The following is a 19642-nucleotide window of genomic DNA, read 5'->3' as shown; positions in this document are numbered from 1 at the left end:
CCATCTCCAACATGGCAATGTAGCACTTGCGTGCTGCCACTTGATCCCTCTTACTTCTCCTATTTTGTACTCGGTGAAAACTTGATCATCAGATGGTAGGTCGAGGTCATAGCTTTCCATGAATTCAAAGTAGGACGACCCAATATGGCATTGTACGTAGATGAACAATCAACAACTAGGAAGGTGACATCCTTGGTGATCTGCTGAGGGTAATCTCCGACCGTCACTGGCAGGGTGACCGCTCATAGGGGATGCACCCTTGTTCCTCCAAATCCTACAAGTGGTGCGTCGGTAGGAATTAACCGTTTTCTCTCTATTCTCATTTGCTGAAATGCTGGATAATATAGGATATCAGCAGAGTTCTTGTTGTCCACAAGGACCCAGTGGGTATTATAATCTTCTACACATATGCTGACTACAAGCGCATCGTCATGTGGGTGATGGAAACATCGGGCATCTTCCTCCATGAATCCAATTACAGGGTTGTCGATTTGTGCCATCTTTGGGACGTACCCCGTCGGCTGGACGTTTTGAACCATTTGTAGGTATGTCTTGCGTGCCTTCTTGGAAGAATTAGAAGCCGTACTGCCCCCCACAATCATCCTTATGTCTCCCAAGGGTGGCCTAGAGTGCTCGTTTTCTCTCCAGGTGAGCAGTCCTTGGGATTGCTTTGTCCCTTCCTTACTAACGAATCTTTGTAGCTTCCCTTGCCTGATGAGAGCTTCTATCTGCTGCTTCAAATCATAGCATTCTGACGTGTTGTGGCCGTGATCATAGTGGAAATGGCAGTCCTTATCCCTAGACCTTTTGTTGAGATCTCTCTTCAACTTGCCAGGGAATGTCAAAGCCCTTTCGTCCTTGATTCGCATCAGTACTTGATCAATCGGGGTGTTCGGTGGGGTGAAGTTCGTGAACCTTCCTGTAGGGGGCTTGGAGCGTCTGTCCTCCATTCTATCTCCTGTTCTGGCCATCTTTTGCCCTTTTTCCTGCCGGACTTCCTTCTGTCTTTCTCTCTTTTTAGGCTTCTCCTCGTGAGCTAGCAGTGCATCTTTCGCATTCATGTACTTAGTAGCCTTGTAGAGTACATCTAACATGGTTTTCGGGTCATTCTTGTATAAGGAAAATAGAAACTTACCCTTCCGCAGCCCATTCGTGAATGCTGCCACGAGTATCTCGTCGTTAGCTTCATCGATCAAGAGTGCTTCCTTATTAAAACGAGCTTTGTAAGACCTCAACGTCTCATCCTCTCGTTGCTAAATACTCATTAAGCATGCAGTGGACTTCTTGTACCTGTGCCCTTCGATAAAGTGTGAGGCAAACTGGGCGCTCAACTTCTTGAAGGTACTAATGGAATTGGGTGTCAACCTGCTGAACCAAATCCTTGCGAGGCCCTTTAACGTGGTAAGGAAGGCCTTGCATATAATCTTGTCTGCCACTTCTTGTAGGTGCATCAGAGTTTTGAAGGACTCCAGATGATCTAGGAGGTCTTTAGATCCGTCATAGCTTTCCACCTGGGGTATTTGAAATTTCGATGGTAGGTGGAACGATGAAACGGATGCAGTGAATGGTGAATCAATTCGATGGACTAAGTCGTCGAGGTCACTGGACACCCGTCCTCTAAGGACGTTCATCATGAAGTCCATCTATTCCTTCATTATCTACATCTCTACGACTATCTGAGGGGGAGCTGTATCAGTGCCTGATAAACGGTTGGTATCTTGTCATTCTTGCCTACTTGGGGCGTTGCTGCCGTTTGGCCCCTCTTAGTTCCTTCTTTCTGTGCTGGTTCCTTCCTGGTCTTCCTCTTAAGTGTTTTGCACCGCGTTCTTCTAGCGCAATTGTTCCTCCAGGTCATGATTTTGCTTGGTGAGGTGTTCTACTACTGCTGCGAGGGTTTGAACTTGTCTCTCTAGGGTCGTGGTGCGCAGTTCGTCACCCTGATTGTTGGTGGTTGTTGTCATCGAATGAGTAAGTATCATGCAACTTTTTGTTTGGAAAGCAGTAAGTATGGCTTATCTCAATAGTTTCCACAGATGGTGCCAACTGATGATGCCGAAAAATTGTCAGTTAGTCACACAGTCCTCTCGCGCTCGAAACAATACCTGCACAACATAGAACAAGAAGACCTTTGGAGAGCACTGGTGTAGTACCGGCCAAAGACCCTCCGAAGGTTAAGTTAGAGAACTTTTCACAACTTTAGAGTGACAGAGTTGGGGTCAATTATGCGTACCTTGTTTTCTGAGGGCTTTGGGTTTTTATAATAGTGTAGAACCGACCTCCGTTTCTTGCGTAGGAAGGCATTTCCTTATGGGGAAGATCAACATTAATGGGCGTATATTACGGAATCCTTCTCATGTTAGTATTCTTTTTATATTGGGATTCTATCGACTAGGATTAGTCATGGGTCGCAAGTTCCATTTAGGATTCCTTAGAGGTCACTTAAGCCAAGTGGATGCCACGTGGTCTTTAGATCCGTCCACCTTGCATCCATGCATCTTGGATCCATCCACTATCATTCCTTTGATCTAATACCGTTAGGTTTATATAAATGAATTCGTCACCCATAATTTTATCCTCTTCATAGCTAAAGGAGTTTTGTTGTTTTTAATTATATAAATGTTTTGGTGAGCTTTAACCAGCCACATACCAATTTATCTTCCTTGATGTAATGACTTGAGTACTACATTTTTTTTTGATGATTTTAGTCTTTCTTTCACCGTCTTCCTTTTTTTTTTTTTTTTTTTTTTTGGTTTTTTCTCACGTACCCATATCCGATACGCCTCGTACCAGTATGCACAGATACACAAATACTACCACATTTTGACTTGAGTACTACAGTTTGATGGTTTAGTCATACATATTGATGTAATGGTTGCTAACCTAGGATGCACGGATACTCCATTTTTCTCATGTAACCGTGCCCAGTATCATTTTGGATATATATCTCTAATATACGTACCTAGCAATTTTTTTTTTTTCTTAAAAGTAGAAGAAGAAGCCAAAATTTCCAATATATGCCGGTAATATGGTTTGAATACTGTTGTAACCCAACCCCCGATAGTGAGAGATAGCCTAAATTTGTAATAATTTTTATTTATATTTTTTATATATTGGTTTCAATGTTAAACACTTATGCTTATCTAGTTATCTTTTATTTAGTCTTTTGCATCTTGATTTGTATTCTAAACTTCATTTAAAGGACATAGATTCATTTTGTTATTCATTATTGCTTTTAAATTGATATGTGCTTAACAATATATAAATATATAAATAAAATATATTTAATAAGTAATTAATACATGTATGCCTGAAATATCGTATCCTAGGTTTTTCAAAAAATGTGGTATCATCATACTCTTACCCGTATCATATCCATACCTATATCTATAATGCGCATCTTAGCTGCTAGCTAAAGTTAACCTTTCTAATGTCAATACTATGTTGCACGTCTTTATGTCTTTAAATTATTGATGTAGGATTAAGTTCTCGCTTGCTATACCTAAGTATTTGTAAATGGCACTCAGTAACTTGCACCTGTATAAGACTAGATAAAGGATATATTCCCAAGCTCATTGTTATTTGAGTGATGAATTGACAACTTAGCTGATGTGGTCATGTGCGTTAATGACTTTTAAATGTTGGCTACAAGCACATGATAACTTTAATTCAAGAGTTAGTGTAATACTTAAATATGTTGTTAATATTTGTTTCACTGTATTGTGGGTTACCCTATGAATCCGTGTTGTGGCATGGCTATGTTTTGGGATTCTCATATGCATGGGATACGGTTATAGGGAGTCCTAGGGTTCAATAAGGTTTGAGTGAGTCAGGGTTTCTGATTTATTGAGTTAGAATGAAGCATATGAGTGACACGTCGTAATTGTGGTTTTGGTGACGTTCTTTGTGGTCATTGATTCCTTTCCATCTCTAAGACTCTTGGCTCTGCTAACTTCAGGTAATGGATAGTGATTTAAGCCTTTAGTGGTTCATGTTTTTAGTTTTAAAGTTTAATCTCGCATCAAATGTTTTGATAAGACCCTTTATGATAAATCCTTATACGAATGTTATTGTACAAAGCTATTCAAACGTTCTCGCTTTCCTTATGAGTAAACTGTGGATATACTTGGATAAAATCCTTTACATTTCTTATGAAAATGAATGAAGTTATGCTAAGTTTATTAAATACTTTGTCGTATGTTATGAATAAGCTTGTGGATATGCAATGATATTCATGTTTTGGGTTTTTAAAGAATTGCCCTTGCATCAGCTTGAAAACAAATGAGATTGTACAAGTATTATCAAATGCATGCCTTGTGTTTTGAACCACTATGAATATGCAAGGATATTTATGAAACTGTCTAGGGAAGCATAATGTATTCGAAAGGAACATGTTTTAGTTTTGCGTAATATATGTTCTGAGCGTTGTGCTAATGATGTTTAGTATGAAAGGTACAAATGCACAATGATAAAGTAAAGTTAAAGATGTTATGTAAAGGAAACTCAGGAATATGTGTTTAGCCTGTCCATGTTGGTTAAATGCCCAACCTGGATAGAAGTTGGTTTATTCCTACTAACGAAGTATATGTTTTTGTCCCGGGTCATTACCTTGGCACAAGGGGGTGCTAGATGCTTGGCCCAACCGTCTGGAGGGTGCACACTACAATAAGATGGCTAATATATGGTTTATAAAAATAAAAAATAAAGATATATGTATGATATGTTATGTAAAGAGCTAGCTTTAAATTCCTGGAGTTTTACGAACATGTTTAAATTATGAGCCTTTTGCTAATGATGTTTAGTATGAAAGGTACAATGATAAAGTAAAGTAAAAGATGTTATGAAAAGGAAACTCATGAATATGTTTCAAGCGTAGAATGCTTTCCAAAGATGAATTATGATTTATATTTTATGTTTCTCAAGAACAATGCTCTTCAACTAAGAATTAAGGTTTTACGATGCAAGATTAACTTATGAAAATGATTATGAATAGTTTATGAAATTTATGGAACCATTTTAGCATGAACTGTACTTTATATTAAGTCATATCCACACATCAAGCTATTTTGTTTTTTATATATGCATCTCTTGCATACTGCTTAATTCTCATGTCACTCATCTTTTACTAAGCATGCATAAGCTCACCCTTCAACATTTTTAGTCAAAGGTATCATTTGGTGGTGGCAAGAGTCTCCAGAGCTATAGAGAAGCCTATGTGATATTGTAGCATTCATAGATGTTAGACTATGTATAGCAATAGAACAGTGGAAGTACCTCTTTATATATAGAGACGATATTTATGATTAGATCCAGTGATCTTGTGTATCATTTCCTATGCAAAGTCTTCCGTTGTACATGGTTTTTAGGTTTTATAACTTTGGATGAATACATTTGTGCTGTATATTTATGTAGGATGGTTTTAGATGCTCTATTGTGGATCTATGAGATTCTTCCATGATATTAGATAGAACAGTTGTAAGGTTTAAAAAGAAAATTTTTCGTATAGGTTAGGTGGTTTGTGTTAATATCAAGCATAAGCTTCGTATTAGCATGTCAGTCCGATTCTAAATTCATGGTCAAATTTGGGTTGTGAGAACATTTGCCGGTGAAATTTTAGCCAAGTACTCCCCTTTGAAAATACATAGGATAATTGGGCAGTACATAGGATACAAATTGTGTGTCAGTAGATGTTATCATGAAATGTGTTAGGGTACTCTTTTTTTTTTTTTTTTTTTTTTTTACACCTAATTTTATTTGGTACCACCTATTTATTTTCAAACACAACTAATAAGTTATTGGGGGTTTTCCCAAATATTTTTTGCTCTATTATTATGTTAATCACAAATGTTTCATATCTCATTATCTAATTGGGTTATGATATAAATTATCACAAAAAGCCCCAAAACTCATATTTTATCCAATTTTATTATCATATTCTATTTAAAGTCCAAGAATACTTATGCTTGGCAATATTTAAGAAGCCCATGATTCAAGTCCATGGCAAAACAATTTTATCAATGGAATTCAAATCCATGATCAAAGTCCATGATTTAAACACATGGCAATTTATTTATCTAAAACTCAATTTTTATTGGCAACATTAAAGCCCAATTTTCATTGGCAATATCAAAAGCCCAACTTACGTTGGCACTATTTAAAGCCCAATTTTCATTGGCAATATCAAAGCCCAATTCTCATTGGCAACATCAAAAGCCCAACTTACGTTGGCACTATTTAAAGCTCATTTCTCATTGGTAATATCAAAACCCAATTCTCATTGACAATATCAGGAGCCCAACTTGTGTTGGCACTATTAAAAGCCCAAGCTAATTACTTGGCACTATTCTATCAAAAGCTCAAGGTTATTAAATACTCGGCAAAATACTATATCATAATTATTCTTAAACATATTATTATAATATTACAAGTTCATGGAATTTATGAATTATCTATTCTCAAAACCCATGGCAATCATCTTGTAAAAGCCCATGGAAAGTTATGATTGTTAGACCCATGACATATATTTATTGTTATAAACTCATGAAATACATGGACATCATTTGCATCGCGACATCCATAATATATGCCTTCGACACTCATGGTAAACATTCAAACCCACAAGCTCATCAATTAAGTTATGATGCGATTATTAGAAACCATGAACATTATTGCAACATGGATTTCATCAAAGTAAATAGTATTTATAAAAGTATTTTGAAACTTGTCCTATTGTTTCAAACATTACAACTAATTGCTCAAAGGCCCATTGCAAGTATTTATGAAAAACCCAAAAATATTTACTAATAAAATCTATGAGGAATGAAAGCCCATGGCAACATGTGCACACAACCCAGCCCATGTGAGCAAGCCCAAGCAAAAACACAAGCAACTAACCAAAAGGCAACTAGAGACTCATACAAGGGAACCAAGCCTTTGAGAATGGACTAAGGGCTATCCCATCAATTTTCTGCCACCCTCTACTTGACGTGAATAGTGCCCAAGGGCTGTCATATCAACTGAAGTCAAAAGGATGAAGAGACTCCATGATCTTCCTTAAAACTGCACCTTCAACGGAATGGGAGCTGAAACCAAATTATCCAAACTTCAACAAATTGATGCTATAAATGTTAAAAAATGATCAAGACATGATTCATGTACCAAGCCCATGAATCCTAAAGGGGAAAATTTGGGAACATGTGGTTTGGAAGGCATAAAGAGATCTTCAGCGGAACCCCCTGAAGTAGACTAGAACTTGACATCTGGCTTGGGGTGTTGAAATCTTACTTCTTGGGGGACCAAATCTCAGTTTACAGCATTATGATTCATTCTTGATACACAATAATTAAGCTTAGCCCCGAAAATCTTGGCACTTAATGCAAAAAGTTCTAAAATCCCATAATTACCCAAAGAAGCAAGATAACCCCTCAAAGTGGATTTTCCTACTTCTGATCAAAATCTCAGGAAATTTAAACCTTGATTTCATCACCCTTGATTTCGCCACCCTTGATGAGTCATGCATTTTTGGATTCTTGTCAATCAATACTTCTCTAAAGCTCTATTATAAAAACATGCACACCTCAGTCCATGGGGGGGAGGAGGCCTCTTTAAAGATTTCTATCATTGACTACATTCTGCAGAAATTCAGCCCTTATTAAGCTTCCCCAAGCTCTTTAGAGCTCACTCATAACCTTTCTTAGTCTATAGTCACCATAACACCAACATTCACCACCTTGCTTACACCTTCCTACTCCATAAACGTCCCATAACTGACCAAAGGACAGCGACCTTCTCTGAAATTTTGGGTTTGTTTGCTATCTTGCTCGTGGTTTAGCCTCCCTCAAGCTCACCACTCATCATCCTTAGCCCACACTCATCTAATCTCAGATGTTCTCTCCCCTTTTTCACACAAACACAACCCATAAATGTCTCTCAACTAGTCTTAAACAGACCACCCACAAAAAATCCTTGATCTTGGTGTTAATCCCATCTCACTCACTCAAAATAGCTCACATTCACCTCATTCATGCCTTATACACACACACTTACCAAAATCTTAGCTTAATACTTGTTGCACTGAGCTGGGGATCTCTCCTCTCCCTTCATTCCATCCTATTTTTCTTCTTTTATTTGTAACAATGGATCCTTTAATCCTTGTTTATTATTGTTATGATGAAGGATATAATGTATTTGTAACAATTGAATTTTTCCCTCACATTGATATAATGATGGTTGAAAGTACTATAAGTTCCTCTAACCAAGACACACAACGACCCCCAGGACTGAACATTTTCCTAAATTTATTTAATCATTGACTGCTGGACTCTAAGTATAATTTCACCCCCATCGCTAGAGATAATACAGTACCACTAGAGGACTGATTTGAACTATGACGCAGTAAAAAGACTAATAATATAACAAACTAACAACATTAATGTGTTTATTATACTTTATTGTTGCCTTTTTGTTAAGGTGCAGCCTCTATCTCTTGCTTGGGCGGACTTACACCACATCGATAGCCTTTAGGCTTTATTTCAAGAGCCCAACGTTAAGTTTCGGATTGGCTACCTCATATTCTATTTGGGAACATCAGAAATTTTCCCCTCAACAAAATGTAATTAAATCTTGTATTGCTAACAAACAACAAATGGATAAATCATATAATTAATTTTGTGACAATGGCTTGTAAGGACTAGAAAATCAATAGCATACCAATTTGTTTATAGAATTCCAATTACTGTTACAACCAAGAAATGGGCACTTTCAATTATGGATATAATCCAAACTAGGACAAAATGGCCTTATGCCATTTTCACTCAAATTATATAGCTTTATGCCCCCCTTCCCAAACTAATTAGGAAAATGCCCCTTTTTTGTAACTCAATTTTCTCAAAATCGAGTTAAAAAAAAAAAAAAATTCTAGAGCCTTATAATAACGTTTTTAAGGACCTACAATGACGTTTTAAGAACTTATTGTGACGTTTTATAAATTGTCTATAACTCGATTTCATGGATATCGAGTTACAAAATGCCACTATAGGTCCTTAAAAACGTTATTATTGGTCCTTGAAAACGTCACTATAGGGCTTAACTTGATTTTGAAAAAGTCGAGTTTCAAAAGAATGGCATTTCCCTAATTAGTTTGGGAAGAGGAGCAAAAGACTATATAATTTGGGTGAAAAGGGCATAAGGCAATTTTGTCCATCCAAACTAGATTTCACAATTAAAAATAAATGTTCTGAGATACTTTTTGATTTTGTCCATTAGAACAAAATTGTTGCAAAATTTAGTACAAATTTAAACATAGATGATATTCAGAATTTAAAAGAATCGTCAAGTTCTATTTTGATATATCCTAAATGATTGAATTAAAACGTATTAAGAAATAGTTATTTATGTATTTAATTTTGTTTATATTTTGTTACAACTTAATAAATACTGGTTTTTGTTTTTTTTATGTATCAATTCAGTTTTGAATTTTAGTATTTTATATTCTTGGATGATCATTTTCTTTTTCACATCCCCCAGGCAAATTTCTCGCTCACTGCATGAGTCCTACTATTAATAGAAAGATAAATAAGGTTTTCTAGTTACCTTGGAAATTCATTTTTTCATCCGTTGAACAAATTTCATTTACATTCTCAACTCAAGCATTCCCACGTTTCACATTCCTTGATATGTTTGATCAAACTTTGATGTGTGCATTTTTTATCGGGTTCCACTTTAGCACGTATGCACATTGCATCTAAATTTGTTGGAAGATGCTAAAAGCCTAAAACCATAAAATTGATATTAGCAATGAATCCAGATAAAGACCAGTAAGAATTTTTCAATAATTTATAAAAATTTTGTAAAATTATTTGTAGTTATAGCATTACTCAAATTTGTTTATCTAGAAGCTACCCCGACTGAAGCATTTTTCCAGAGCATGAAAAAGGTAAGAGAAAAACAATCTGGCAATAAAGAGAGAGAAGAGGGGATAAAAGAGAAAAAAAAAATTACCGTATAAGAAATAAATAGTTAGATACTGACGTGGATATTTTACCCCCACATGTTCTAATTGACTATTCTTGGCATGTTGCACCAATATCATTTTGGGATTAATTTTTTTTTGAGGGAACATTTTGGGATTAATTGGTAGTTAATTGATACATCAAATCAAATTTAGACAAAAATATTCGAACAAAAATGTGGGTCCAAATTTAAAATTTTAAACCATAAGGGATAATATAAAACTAACTAAACTTTTTTTTTTTTTTTGAGAAAGAACTAACTAAACTTTTAAGTATGTAAATTGTATGCAACCACAGTAGTGGTGCTAAAAAATTTAATAGCTTTTAACACCTCAAAAAACTGCATTATCTATTTTAACACTTTACTTATCAATATACCCTATAGCCTATCTCTTATTTTAAGCAAATCACCCATTAAAAATAATATAAGCACCCATTTAAATAACATAAAACACACACCTACAAAATTAACAGATTTTACAGTAAGAGATAAGGAGGAGAGAGACAATAAAAATCATTAAAAAAAAACACAGTTTCTACAATTAACTCTTATTTATAAGAGTTCACCATAGCTGAATGCTAAGAATATTTAGATATAACAACTTCGATATAACATGATTTTTATGATTTAAGGTGCTAAAATAGCTTTTGAGTGGTTTTACTTTTACTTTTACCACCTCCAATATGAATAGAAAGGATTAAGGAAGACAATTTAGAATATTTTTCTAAAATTTTGAGGTTGTGACATGCTTTATTTTTGTCTCTTTTTTTTTAATTCCCCATCCCCCTTTCTACGGGTTCGTTTGAGATCCGTTTATTTTGCTAAAACTGGAAATACCGTAGATAAAGGTAAAAGTTAGTTGAAATAGTACAGTAAGACCTATGAATAGTATCAAAAAGTACAGTGAGACCCAAGAATAGTAGCAAGAATAAACTGAATGGTAAAATAATTTGGCAAAAATAATCTTTACCAAATAGATACTACATATGAAAAGGCTTTTAAGTTTATTTTTTAAAAAAAAAAGATTAATTTTTAAAAAAATTGTAAAAAGATTGTCTTACTTCTTTTCTTTCTTTTTCTTTCTTCTTATTTATTTATTTTTTATCACCAATCTTAGATATAAGTTGGTTTTTGTTGTATGAGGGGTTCGAATTTGAGATTTTTTATTTAATGATAAGAAACTTTCCTGGTTGAGCTAATTAGAATCTACAATTATATTTACTTTGTTGAAAAATTGAATTGAAAAGTGGCCAGACTTCAAACTCATACATTTCATGTGTAAAAAATTGTATTAATAAAATTTGATAAAATTTATTATAAATAATATAAAATAATCTCAAAATAAAATCTTCAAATAAATTAATTGTAAAATAAAATTTAAAACTTATACATGGTTGACTTCTAAAGTTTGATTCATGAGTTCCAACTTCCAAGAGCCTTGTAAATATGCCTCAATTTAAATCTTCTCTCCCTAATAGAAACTAGTATTGTATTATGAAAAAAAAATCATGAGTGATTTTGTAATTTATTTATTTATTTATTTTCAAAATTAAAAGAGATTACTTTTAATCCCTTCACTTAAGTGGCCAATTATTAAAAGCTACTATTAGTTAGAAATTAAAAAGCGATAAATTTCTATTTAAAAAAAAAAACTGTTGTTTCAACTTTCAAGCTAATTTAATAATAATTATTATACATGAATTAATGCACCAATTTTGTTTTCCTTATTCTCTCTCCTGCAATAATCTGTATTCTGGCCGGTCAACGGCGCGTCAATTTACTCACTGAAAACTATTTCTTTGCTTCTCTCTTCTGATCCAATTGCTAACAATTCCTTCTATGGCCACTCATACAGCCGCCTCCTCTTCTTCTTCTTCTAGGAAATACGATGTCTTCCTTAGTTTTTGCGGCGTTGACACCCGCAAGAATTTTACTGACCATCTCTACACTGCTTTGGAAAAAAGGGGTATTAATACTTTCAGAGACGATGAGAAACTTGTGAGAGGAAAGTATATTTCTCCGGAACTCTTGAAAGCAATAGAAGTCTCCAAATATGCAATCATCGTTCTCTCGAGAAATTACGCTTTTTCAAGGTGGTGCTTGATTGAATTAGCAAAGATTGTTGAGTGCATAGAAGAGACCAAGTTGACAGTTTTGCCCATCTTCTACCATGCTGATCCCTCTCATGTGCGGAACCAGACGGGTACACTTGCTGAAGCCTTTGAGAAGCATGAAAAAGATCCCAAGGTTAACAAAGAGGATGTGCAAGCATGGAAAGCTGCCTTGAAAGAAGTGGGCAATATCTCCGGATGGCATTTAAATGATAGGTAACATTTGTCTTTTGCAGAGTAATTATATATAAGCTTAAATTGGACTTTGGTTTGATTGAAGAATTTTTACTTTGTTTGAGGCATGGTAGTCTATTACTGAATAACTCATGCATACTTCTTTTCGTAGTAGATTTCTCTCAAACCCTTTATTTTTTTTTTATAAACCCTATTAACAAGAATTAGGTGTCAACAAAGCTATATATTGCCAGAAGGAAAACTTTAGGAACACCTTAATATATTATATATGATATGAATATACAGTCATCAAAATTAATATTTTGCTATCTTTATCTTCTTTGTAGGTATGAATCAATAGTTATCCAAGAAATCCTCAAAAGGATATCAAGCGAATTGGATCTTATAGTCCAAAGTACTATTTCCAACAACCTTGTTGGAATAGAATCCCGTGTGAAGGAACTTTTGGATTTATATGTAGATGAAGCGTCGGGTGGTGTTGGCTTTGTAGGGATTTGTGGAATGGGTAAAACAACTCTTGCACAAGTAATTTCTAAGAGAATTTCTGGTAATTTTGAAACCTCCAACTTTATTGCTAATGTTAGAGAAGAAACTAAAATTCAAAGTCTAATTTCTTTGCAAAAATAACTTCTTTCTATGATTCTCATGGAAAGTACAATAAATATATGGAATGTTAGTATGGGAATCGGTGTTATACAGAGTAGACTACGCAATAAAAAGTTTCTTATTGTTCTTGATGACGTGGATGAAAAAGAACAACTAGAAGCACTAGTAGGGAAATGTGATTGGTTTGGTCTTGGGAGTAGAATTATTGTAACAAGTAGAGATAGCCATTTGTTGTGAAAACATGGAGTTGATCATGTATATACAACTAATGGGTTGAATGATGATGAGGCTTTGGAGCTTTTTAGTTGGAGAGCTTTCAACAAACCCCGTCCTAAAGAAAATTTTGTGGCTTTTTCTATGGAGTTTGTGAGTTACGCTAAAGGCCTTCCTTTAGTTCTTAAAGTTTTAGGTTCTTCATTAATTGGTAAAAGATTTGAGGTATGGAGAAGTGCTCTAGATTTCCTAAAAGCAAAACCTAATAGAGACATTTTGAATATACTTCAAATAAGTTATGATGGGCTAAGAGCTATAGAGAGAGAGCTGTTTTTAGATATTGCATGTTTCTTCAAAGGAGAGAAAAAAGTTTGCATAAGAGATATTCTAGAAAGTTTTGGTTACTACCCAGACTACAATATTGAAGTCCTTGTGGATAAATCTCTCATAACCATTGATGAAGAGGGAACTTTGTGGATGCATGATTTGCTACAACAAATGGGTCATGAAATTGTTTGTTGTGATTCTCGTGAATCCCTCAGAGAGCCTGGTGAATGTAGTAGGTTATGGATGTATGAGAATATCATTAATGTATTGAAGAACAATACTGTAAGTTGACAAATCTAACCCTGAATATATATATATATATATATTCTTACAAATTCTTTCTAATTATTCTAATCTCATTATTCCTGATTATTGGGGAACAAATTCTGTTGAAGTCATAATGCTAAACACATATAAGTTACTAAGATGATTTGTATTAGCATGTTTGAGGACATTATTATTGTAATTCTCATAAACCAACAAACTTTAGAATCAAATTGCAGTTAGTGAATGTTAATCAAAAGTTCAACCATGTGGATAATTTCAAAGCATTCCAAATTTTTGATATATCAAAATATCAGAAACATTGCTGATAATTGATAAATCCATGGGTTTACTGAAAACAATATGCTTCAGTATTGGTGATATTTTCTGGTAAAGTGCTTAACTATGAGTGTTAGGAATCTGAGCTTGTATATATATGTGCAATCACCATCTAAATAAAAAGGTCTCACGATAGACAATCTTCAAAGCAAAAACAAGTCTGATGTTATCTGTCACCAAAACATTGCTGTCAATGACTCGATTATTAGACCTGCCACATAATAAAATGTGGAATTGTAACTATTAGTAAATAGCCTTTGTCATGTGCTCCTTGTATTCTGCAATGTATGGAAACCATCATACATATCATTGTTCTATGTAATGCATGTGTAAAAGCCTTTGTGAGACCTTAGTAATATTTCAATCCCATTTGAAAGTAACAAATCTTTTTTCTCTGCTCTTTGTTACTTAGATTTTTCTTTTCTTCTTCCCCCAGCCCACCCCTTTCTTCTTCTTTCTGGACGTTTAGGAGTTTCATATATGATGTTGGTTGAGTTTGAAAGAAAAAGGATGCTGTAGTATGAATTTCCTCATCAATCTGTAATATTAAAAGTTTAAAACTCTTTTAATTTGTATCAAGACTCTTTATTTATGTAAGTATTTACTATACGACTTGTGTTTTGCCTCTTGATATACTTGATGGTTTTTCCACCTTTTAATAATCTTCATTCCCACTTAAGACATCAAACAAACTAAAAGACCTATCCCCAAGTCGTATTATAATTAGGTTATACCCTGTTAAAGAGAATCAACTAGAATTAGAATTAAAGTACAGAAGTAGACAGTAGAGAAACCTGAGCATATGACAAAACTAAATCATAAATTACTAACCAAATCATCTGGTGCATATTCGTCTTTACAGTAATCAGACTCGAACAGGCAAGCAACTGAGTAGTTGAGGTTAAAAATTGAAGGAAGCCTGATTAGCTCTCCTGTTCTAGTTATCTTTCTTTGGTGTATTACATCTAGATTTGAAGTATCATTCCCTTTGGTTTTGTTATTCTAATCCTGATGTATTATCTTTCATTGTGGAAAGATGCTACACTTTGAGAATCATTCAAATATATGTATATGAATAATTGTCATTCCTTTTTTGAAAAATTTATATTATTGCATTATCTTGAAGTCAAAAGAATCTGTATATGTTAATAGGTATTTAGAGTTATCTTTGCACTGACTTGGAACAGGACCTGGTTAGGGAGCTATACTCTCCTGAAGTGGCTGCTCAAATTTTATCTACCCCTATCTTAAGGCAAGGTGTTACCGATAAGCTGATATGGCCTCATGTAATGCGTGGTCGATATGAGGTCAAAATAGGCTAACAATTGCTGCAGGCATTGGAAGTAAGGAAAATAAGACAATTGATTCTAATTTAAGGGTCATAACTCTTAGATGGAGAAATCTTGTGGATCATGAAGCTTCCTTTGAAGTTTGAAGTTATTTTATTTATTTATTTTGTGGAAGTTTTGGCATGAGGACTTAACTGATTAAAACAGAATAGTGAAAATGAAACATAGTGAGTTATAGTAGTTGTGTCTTATGCAGTGAGGAAGGGAAAAACTTGGATCATTTATTCCTGCAGTGCTGTCTTGATCTGTATTGTTTGGTTCAGAATTGACCCTTAGAACTGAGTTCATTTATCCTTGCTCTTTGAAGCAGTGATTGCCGCAATTGATGGAGGATTTTAACCTTTCACAAACTGGAATATGCATGTGATGTTCTCTAAAATGATGTTTGAGGGTACAAAAATGTCTGCTTCAGAACTGCTAATGCTTAGTAAAGCTCTGTTTTGCAGGTATGTATAAGTCTATAATGCACCAGGCAGATCAGAGTAACTGCAGGAATGTACCAAGGCAAGTGTGTCTAATTGTGGAGGATTGCTAAGTGTTGCTTTGAGGGACACTGGCAGGGAGGGTATGAATGGGTTGATTTTGGCTGTAGCTATATCAAGCACTGGCAGGAAAATTTTTGGTAGGTGGTTGCAGTTCTGCCATATGCAACCTTGGCAGGCAGCTAGATGCCTGGCTGTTCGAAAAGCATTAACTAAGGCTATACAACTTGCTTTTTGCAGATTTGCTCCTTCAATAAGTAGTAGAGGAGTGGTGGAACTCTGTTTGGGAAAGATGGCTCCTTGGCTGACCATGCCCATTTCAGATGATGGAACGAACCAAAAGACCTATCTCCAAATAGTAACTTGATTAGGCTATATACCATCATATAGACTCAATTAGAATTAGAATTAAAAGACAGCAGTAGACAGTAGAGAATTCTGACCATACAACAGGCTAAACTATAAATTACTAACTCTGTCATCTGGTGCATATTCATCTTTACAGTAATCAAACCCAAGCAGGCAAGCAACTATATAGACAAGGTTGAAAAATGGAGAAGGTGGCCTACTTGGATAGGTAAGCCCTCTTGTTCTAGTCGTTTTTGTTGTTGTATTATATCTAGAATTTAAGTTTTCTCATTGGTCTTTTTATTTAGCCTGACGTATTATGTAACGACCTTGCCCCAACTAAGTAGATATTGTCCTCTTTGTGGCCTAAACCCATAATGGTTTTGTTCTCTCCCCAAAGCACACAACAATGGAGAAAAAGGCTTCTACACATTAAAGGGAGATCACTCCTTATAAACACATCCCCATGGAATCCCACATCGCCTAGGGAAGCACATGGGGATGCGTTCATAAGGAGTGATCTTCCTTTAACGTGTAGAAGCCTTTTTCCCCATTGCTGTGTGCTTTGGGGGAAGAACAAAAGCGTAAGGGATATGGGCTCCAAAGTGGACAATATCTACACAATTGAGGTGGGGTCATTACATATTATATTTCATAGTGGAAAGATGCTATATAATTGCCCTTCTTTTTAGAAGTATTTACAATTTTTTTTGTTGTTGATATTTTGCTTTATTCTTAAGGAAGTAAAAACAATATGCTTTTGTTAGTAGGTATTTGAACTTAACTTTACACTTAGACTTGGAAACAGGACCTGGTTAGGGAGCTATACACTCCCGAAGTGGATGCTCAAATTTAGCTTGCTGTATCTGAAGGTGAGGAGTTTCTGATACACTGATATGGCCTCATGTAACACATGGTCAATGTGCAGTCAAAATAGGCTACCAATTGATGCATGCATTGGAAATAAGGGAAACTCAGATAATGGATTCTCATCGTAGGGTTATAGCCCTTTTTTGAAGAAATCTGTGGAGCTTGAAGCTTCCTTTGAAGTTAAGAGTTTTTGTTTGGAAGTTTTGGGAAGAGTACTTAGCCATAGAAACAGAATAGTGGAAATGAAACATAGTGATTGATACTGTGTCTTATGCAATGAAGAAGAGGAAAACTTTGATAATTTATTCCTGAAGTGCAGTCTTGCTTGGTCTGTATGGTTTGTGTCAGATTTGACCCTCAGGACTGAGTTCATTTGTCCTTCCTCTTTGAAGCAATGGTTGGCTCAGTAAACAAAGGATCCAAATTTTCATTAACAAAAATCTGTTATGATCCCCAGATTGTTTATCATAACTCTGCAGGCCTTGGGTATCACTGCAATAAAGTGATGTTTGAGGGTGCAGAATAGTCTGATTATGAAGTGATAATTCTTAGTAAAGCTTTTGTTTTGCTGGTATGCACAAGCCTATGATGTACAAGTGGTGGGTCAGATTAATTGTAGGAGTGTATCAGCAAGAGTGTATCTAGTTGTGGACGGATAGCAGGTGTTGCTGACAGTTAAGGGGCACTGGCAGAGAGAGTGCAAATGGGTTGGTTTTGTGCCTATGCAGCAAAATCATGTTTTAGCAGGAAAACCTTTCTGCCACTTGCAACTGAATGGAAGCTTGACGCCCAGCTGTTCGAAAAGCATTAACTAAGTCCATATAGCTTGGTTTTTGCAGACTTGTTTCAATAAGTACTGAAGGAGTGGAGGACCTCAGTTTGGGAAAGAAGGTTCCTTGGCAACTTCATGCGATGATTGAAGACCACAAGTGCATAGAAGATGGAAAATGAAGAACACTAGTAGTGTATATATGCTGTGCATAGGAGAGTCACTGCGACAAGGGCCTGGCTACTCTTGCTTCAAAGGAGCTTCTTTTGGAGCTTGCAACTTTATTACTAGGCAACTCTTCTGGCATTACTGTATCAGAAAACCACTACAGATTTTTTAGACTAATTTATGGCTTTGTAGTGTCTGCATTTTAAGACATTATAGAAGATATTCGTTTCTTTCTGAGAAAATCTATGTAAAATTCTCCTGTTAATTTAAATAAGGGCATTTCAATAAACTATAAAATGGCTCTAGCTGAGTAAATCTTATATACATTTTTTTAATCGTGGAGTTTGGACTTGTCCTTCTTCTTTCTTTCTTCTTTCTGACTTTGAGCATCGCCATGGCATGATTGGCACCAACGAGTAATGACAACTCTGTGAGAGAGTTCATGTGATGTTATAGAAATAGTCGTTATTCTTTAGAACTAATTAAGAGTGACCATGCTGTTTTGTTCTATAGAATTTGTACTATAGTCTATCTTATCTGCTACTCAAAAAGCAAAGACAAAAAATTCAAACCTGACAAAAAATATGAGTAAAATGTGACCTTCCCAAATTGTCTTTAAAAAAAAATCCCAATTTATCAAAAAAAAAAATGTAAAATCTATTTAGAAACGACCAGGAACTTCCCAACACTGCAAAACGGTATACTATTGACATAGACTGAAAGAAATGAACTTTAAAATAATTAATAGCAAGTAATCAAGAAAAATAATAAATTGGGTAATATAATAGAGATATGGTAGAGAGAAACTCAAAAAGACAGTAACTTTGATTTTTTTAGGATTGGGATAGGTAAGAGAAAAGCAAACAAAGATAAAATATGGTAATAAATAGTAAAGGCAATATCAATCAGGAAACTTTCTACAACTTTCCTTAACTCTCCAACTTAACTACTATAATAGTTTTCCTCTTCAATTATTGTCTCTCTATTTTTTTTTTCTTTCTCAAACTGAGCACACGGAATTTTTCTTTTTTTTTTACCGCCAATTGTTTGTTTCAAGCATATTCGTCTCCTTGACCTTGACAACGTGGTCCGCATCCTCAAGGTCCTCTCTATTCTCTTATGCAATGTTTTGTGCGAATTCTCTGTTTTCTTTCTTCTTCTTCTTTTCTTTTAAAAAAAATTATATTTAGTTTGTGTTTCAATTTCTATTTGGATGACGAGAAAGCAGAGGGAAAGGGGAGGAACATAAATATTTTTTCCTGGATTTTGTGTCTCATTTTTGTTTTATCTCTGATACAATTTATACTTACCAATTGTGATTGGCAAATTACAAAAGTTTTTCTCTTACTATTATTTGAAAAAAGTTAACTGGTAAAATTAAATGGATGCATCATATTAGTTTTGATAAATTACTTATTTGGTAATACTTATTAGAACATACACGAAAATAGCAATAATAGTGTTTTAAACCGAGTTTATAATACATTACATAACCATAGTACAACTACAAAATGACATAACCTCTGTAGTTGTAGACTGAGGTTATAAACAGTGGACACTAGACACATACAACCAATGTGGGATAAACATCCC

At 34.8% G+C, this 19642-nt stretch overlaps 2 protein-coding genes across 7 annotated transcripts; one reads left to right on the top strand and one right to left on the bottom strand.

Moving 5' to 3' along the window:
* Positions 1 to 242: 242 nt before the first annotated feature.
* Positions 243 to 1094, bottom strand: LOC126699799 (uncharacterized). Its single transcript, XM_050397770.1, has one exon. It carries the CDS (start codon positions 1092 to 1094, stop codon positions 243 to 245), a length of 852 nt encoding a protein of 283 aa, XP_050253727.1.
* A 10674-nt stretch (positions 1095 to 11768) lies between these two features.
* Positions 11769 to 18384, top strand: LOC126700438 (toll/interleukin-1 receptor-like protein). Of its 6 annotated transcripts, none has more exons than XM_050398616.1 (5): positions 11769 to 12335; positions 12641 to 12839; positions 15251 to 16034; positions 16135 to 16471; positions 17051 to 18384. In XM_050398616.1, exons 1-3 carry the CDS (start codon positions 11848 to 11850, stop codon positions 15383 to 15385), a joined length of 822 nt encoding a protein of 273 aa, XP_050254573.1. In that variant the 5' UTR covers positions 11769 to 11847; the 3' UTR covers positions 15386 to 16034; positions 16135 to 16471; positions 17051 to 18384. The 6 variants fall into 6 exon arrangements, with proteins under 6 accessions (XP_050254573.1, XP_050254575.1, XP_050254576.1 ...); XM_050398618.1 differs by having other exon boundaries at positions 12641 to 12861; positions 15859 to 16034; XM_050398619.1 differs by having other exon boundaries at positions 12641 to 12819; positions 15859 to 16471.
* The last annotated feature ends 1258 nt before the right edge of the window (positions 18385 to 19642 follow it).

Source organism: Quercus robur, chromosome 9, assembly GCF_932294415.1.
Source record: "Quercus robur chromosome 9, dhQueRobu3.1, whole genome shotgun sequence".
Classification (NCBI taxonomy): domain Eukaryota; kingdom Viridiplantae; phylum Streptophyta; class Magnoliopsida; order Fagales; family Fagaceae; genus Quercus; species Quercus robur.
This window is presented reverse-complemented; position numbering and strand designations above follow the sequence as displayed.